General features: G+C 33.0%; 1 protein-coding gene across 1 annotated transcript in view; it reads left to right on the top strand.

Moving 5' to 3' along the window:
• LOC118747428 (endocuticle structural protein SgAbd-6) overlaps positions 1 to 2,827 on the top strand; it is a 16,824-nt gene extending 13,997 nt beyond the window's left edge. The window contains exons 2-3 of the mRNA XM_036481475.1: positions 2,039 to 2,130; positions 2,510 to 2,827. Of these exons, the coding sequence (XP_036337368.1) occupies positions 2,039 to 2,130; positions 2,510 to 2,768 (351 nt within the window). The 3' untranslated portion in view covers positions 2,769 to 2,827. The remainder of the gene's footprint in view (positions 1 to 2,038; positions 2,131 to 2,509) is intronic.
• Positions 2,828 to 5,957: the final 3,130 nt, after the last annotated feature.

The following is a 5,957-nucleotide window of genomic DNA, read 5'->3' as shown; positions in this document are numbered from 1 at the left end:
AATCATTCCATAACTTTTCTGTCGCAGTTGGACCAAAACGTTTATCTCGAACTTGTTTCAGACATTTGAATATAGGAAGTGATGAATAAAATAATTTATTCTGTGATGAGTAATCCGAGGAAGCATTGCAATGAAACAAGATAGTTTTCGCGCCAAGTTCACGTAGACCTAACTGGCAACTTCATCAGAAAAAAATTAAAAGTTTTTCGATTCCATTCGTAGAATGCCAATTTCTGAATTTTTTTTATCCTAAAAGGACATAGCCGACACTTATACAAATATTTACACAGAAAGCTCGACTGACTGTGTTCCGTATGAGAACTCCACATTAAAGCTCAATAACCATGCTTATTTATTTTTTGGTGATGTGATATGTGGCAAAACGAACTGCTTTGATTAAGGTCAATACACTGTACAATACATAAATATTCGTACAAGCACTTTAAAAATACATACACTGTTATGAGGCAATTATGTCAGCGAATTCCGTCACATTTTTGTTTGAAAGTGAGTGTTTCAGTGTGCGAAAAATATATATCTTACTTTAGGGAGTGTGAAAAAGAATTTAGTTCCAATTCATGGGATGAATGGCTCTGCGCAAATCTGTGTACCATGCGATGAGCACAAGAGCCTCGCTCAGAGCAATCAAAAGCAGATGTAAAGAATTTTACCACTCGAAGGCTAGGCAGAGATAGAGCTCTACAGGATCGCTTAGGATTCCAGATCTTAATACCTACGACTCACACGATATTAAATGCAATGTAGTGTTAAACAAGTAACACGAATCGTGATGGAAATTTTGTACTTTGCAGTGGCTCTTGTTGAAGGCGAACGTTTATTCAGTCTATTATACATTCATACTAGGAGTGCCAGTTACTGGTAAAAACTCGACCGTTTTTCTAGTTTCTTAAGAGCCTTCGGAGACGTTTTCTAACTTAGCACGTCGCTTAACTTACAAAGTCTTACCACTCAGTCACAGCGGCTGTCAGTTTAATATACATACATAAGGTGTTCTTAATATTCTTTCGTTTGACTATGGTATTTTTATGTTTCATATACCTTTTGTATTAGTTAATTGAGTTAGACCTTTCAAACAGGTGGCAACCCTCTTGAAAAGTATTTTCACGCTTAATCCTTGTTAACTCTCCTTCGCCTGGCATTGCGATACATATTTCAATTAACTGATGAATTAATGAAATTTGATTTTTTAAACATGTGGCAACCCCAATAAGTATAGTTCAGAAATAAAAGTTTTTCAAACCCCCTTCGACTGATACCCATATTTTAATAATTCATTAAACTTATTAAATTATTTGAATTTAACTTTTTAATCAGGGGGCAACCCTCTTTCAACACCTCAAAAATATTCCGCCGTTCAAACTAAATATTTCTTAACACTTCTTCGTTTGACACCCATATTTTGATGTTTCATATCACTTGTGTATAAGTAAACTAAATTCGATATTTCAAGCAGGTGGCAACCCTCTTCCAAATATTTTCAAACTACTACTTTCTGAATCCCCTTTCGTTTGGTATCCATATGGTGATACATATTTTTCTTACCTCATATGATTTTTTAAACAGGTGGCAACTCTCCTATAGTTCAGCTAAGAAACAAAGCTTTTCAAAACCATTTCGGTTGATATCCATTTTTTAATAATTGATTTATTCTTTTTATTAATTTGAGTATAAGTTTTTAAATGTAGCAACTCTTATCGAAAAAGTTAAACCTTACTGCACATACAGTCCACGACTTTTATTTTGACACCTCATTTTTGAAAATCGAACGAACGGTGCGGATATGATGGCATTGATTTAAAAAAAATTTGAATTTATTTTTCAACAAAATAAAACCAGTTTGCACATCTACGCCTCAGTTTTGAAAATCAAGTGAACGTTGCAGATCTTTTATCCTGAACAAAAAAATACTTTCGCGTCTTATATATATAGATAACTAAATTATTTAATACTTACTAACATTTGCTTTTATTAGATGTACTAAAGTTTAAATTATTAATATCCACAATTTTTTATACAGTTTTACAGCTTAGCCATAATTTTATGCGTGCAATACATACAAGCGATGGTCATAGAAAGCAGTGACAATGGTGAGCAGCTGCTGCATTTCGGGTGAGTCAAAGAACGAAGGCAAAAAAGAAAGTCGTACATACTTTCGTGTTCTTTCTTATCATGTAAAATGGCTGGGTAGGTACATATATGCAAATTGTTTTCGCCCTGCTTAATTCATATTTAAAAATATTTGTTTATATTTGGGCTATGATATCATTTTGTTGGCAAACATGTGCTCGTTTTGTCTCCACCTAACACCTAACTGTAATTTTACACATGCTTCTAAGTAGCTGGCTGAACGATTTAACTGTTTTACATTTGTTGGTATAATTTATTTAACATTGAAAAAAGTAGCTTATTATTCACATTAAAATATCTAGATTAAATGTAGAAAAAACAAATAAATTTACAAATTTTTTATTTTTTTTTGTCTCGACAGTTTCAAAACGGAGAATGGTCAATCGCGTACAGAGGATATAACATACAATAACACAATACATGAGGTTAATACTGAAAAGGCTGATGACAATGAGCTGAATGCAGTGACAACTGCGAAACCTGCGAAACCTGTGGAGTATCGTGGTGGCTATAGTTTCATCTCTGCCGATGGCTATGAGTACACTGTACTCTATAAGGCTAACAAGAATGGCTTTCAACCCTATGTAACGGCGCGTAAAATTCGAGATGACAAAATTTAAGTAAAATATTGCAGGAAAATATAAAATGCTTATAAAATTAATGGTATTGTATTTATATTTAGCTGTTTATGGTAAAATTATATCTATTGATTAAATCTTTTGTATTTTTAAATTGTGATAATATAAACGAATTAGGTTACTTGAATGTACCTCATGGAATTATATTTGTATTGATGTATGTTTAGTATATATGCCGTAATAAATGTATGTACATACATATCTATATATGGAACTCTTTACTTGTGATGCTAAATAGATAGCAATGCTACATACAGTCTCCATTAAAGTAAAGCCGATTATTTTTTTAGTTTACAAAATTTCATTAACATAGAACTATTCTTTCTGTTTGGCGCTAAAAAAAAAGAAAAATTGTTTAGAAGTTTGCTCAAAACCTCTTAATGGTCTCTCTCTTAACGCATGAATAATAGGGATGGCCAAGTCGACTTCGACAGTCCACATTTTCAGTTAATAATGAGGTAAGATATACATAAGTATTTATTTTAACAATTTCATGCAAGAGAGTTTTACTCCCTGAATTTATGTAAGTTTCTACATACAGTCTTTGGTTCAAATTTGACCAATCCGTAAGGTACAATATTTTAAACATCGATAAAAATGTTGCTGGTAGAATTCCAGTTGATATGCGACATTAGTCGTGTGGATAATCCCAATCCACTAGCTGTCTGGGCTACTGGGCTAAGGGAGAATATCCCATATCTACCAATACTCGTCACCTCTGTTCCATCGGAAAGGCAACATTTTTCAAAAAGTTGTCCGTAATTACCAAATATCGATTCGAGAAATTTAAAAAATTTTAATTTTTAATTATATTCCAACATTTTCATGCTGTATAACTGGAACAGGTTTCAAAATTTTAAAAAATCCGTTAGTGTGTGTTTGTTTTTTACCTAGCATTGAATTTCACTAAATTACAGATTATTCTAAAGGCCACAAGTAAATCATGATATTTTTGGCGTATTCTGACCCTCATATTTATATCATATATATGAGTTGAACGCAGAGTATACTTAATACATTTTTTTTTTTGGTTAAAAAAATCGAAAAAAGTCGACTTTTCTTCGTGGATCGGTCGACCTTTAAAGTCGACTGTACAGAGTCTAGTACAGAGTTCTAGTGAAGTTGAACAGCCCTAATCAATAAATCAGTTTAAATTTAACATAATATTAAGCTTTTTGTCAAAGTATGTATCCAATGACAATGACCATTAAGTTATTGCATACGAAAAAGCTATGTTACGAACTTTTTATTCTGATGATCATAAGCTTAAAGAAAGCTCCGTATAGGTTCATGTGTCAACTAGTTAACTGCAGAATAACACAATTTAAGCAAGCACAGCTTTATTAAGCTATACAGGGTGGCGCCGAATGAGCTATATGGTGTAAATGGTTCATAATTTTTTTATTTATGCGATTATTATAATTATTATTTTTTTTTAATACAGTATATTATTGGGGAATTTTTTACAATTAGCTTTGAAAAATGATATCCTGAAATTACGATTTTTTCTAGGTAAAATGACGATTTTTCAGCAAAAGCATTCGGCAATGCTGCTGGGAGGTCATTTCGAGGCGTGGATCCCGTTGGCATAGAGTAAAAAAAAAACTTTTATAAAGAATTCAAACCATATACATAGCTCATTCGGCGCCACCCAGTACGCAATAATAAATAAGGCTTTCCTTTCTTTATTTCTTTCTGTGATGGTCGTTTTCAATAAATATTTGATTGAATTTGTGTTAAAAGCGAAAGTGTTTTTTAGTATTGTTTAATGACAAACCATTATTTTTAGCTTAATAATAATAATAATAATAATAGATTGGCGCTTACACATATGTTAGTGTTTGGCCGAGCTTCTCCTCCGACTTGTGGCGTGCGCCTTGATGTTGTCACACAAAGCGGAGGGACCTACAGTTTTACGCCGACTCCGAACGGCGATTGTATTTTTATGAGAAGCTGTTTTTCATGGCAGAAATGCACTCGTAGGTTTGCCATTGCCGCTGTTAAGAAAAAAACTTTTTTTCTATATTTTTGCGATGTTGCTTTGACCAGGGTTTGAACCCTGGTGCTGCGGAGTGGAAGCGCGCACTGCTTACCACTACACCACAGCGGCCGACTATTTTTAGCTTAACTTCATGTAATTTGTCTGTAATAGACATACCGACATATCGACATTTTGGACCTTTTATTTTCCGCTAAGAACAACCGAAAAGTTAGAAGCATCCTATTTTCCAAATAAGACTATTGGAATTAATATAATCCTTTAGAGGTACATACATATCTCCAGAAAATTTATTACGAAGTTAGCTTTTTTTTTAATAAATACTCATATTTTGCTCACCACACGGTTCTTTGCCAGAGTAAAAAAATGTTTAGCTAATAGCTCCTTTATTTTTAAGATTCAAGGAGAAACATTTTTATTAATACTAACTTTGGTTTTCTATTGAGATAAGACACACGTTTCTACGATAACCTGCTCTTCAATTTTCGAAAATCGGATGATAATATTTACTAGAAGAAGCACAAGGAATCTCTGTTGGAAATCCGATTGGGCAGAAAATTCCCAGTCATAATATAACAACGACAAAATATGACCAAAGGAGTTCTCTTAACTTGAGTTTAAATTCATAGATTTGCAAATTACATAAAATTCAGACGGGTCAAATATGGATTATGGAGACGACAATTAACTTTCGATTGCAATAGGCACATAGGCCACGGTTTTTTTGGTCTGAGGTATCACTCGAGACTTGCGACTGCTGAGTGGGTGTATGTGCATAAGGGCGGTCCAAAAATGCATGTTAAGTCGGAATTTTAATGCCCCTTAGGATTGTTCTATATGATCATTTTAAACAAAAAAAAAATTTTAGAGGTCACTCAAAGTTTTCCAAGTATTTTATATGGGAAAAACCAGTTTAAGCCGAAATGGTATAGAATTCGAGAAAATCAATAATTTTCGATCGGAAAGCTTTGTTTGGCTTCAGGAGACTCCTAGTAATAATACCCGATTGTTTATTTAACCATTTTCTATTATTAACTATTTTTTATAGAACCTTTAAAAACCTCAAAAAATGTAATGATTTTCAAAAGTTCCACACCATTTCTACCAAAACTTGTTTTTGTTTTGATTTTTATACCCGAGCGCACTTGTGCACAAGGGTATATTAATTTTGT

This window comes from Rhagoletis pomonella, unplaced genomic scaffold, assembly GCF_013731165.1.
Source record: "Rhagoletis pomonella isolate Grant_MI unplaced genomic scaffold, Rhpom_1.0 Rhpom_scaffold_00012, whole genome shotgun sequence".
NCBI lineage: Eukaryota > Metazoa > Arthropoda > Insecta > Diptera > Tephritidae > Rhagoletis > Rhagoletis pomonella.
Note: the sequence above shows the minus strand (reverse complement) of the source record. Positions and strands in the feature narration are given on the sequence as shown.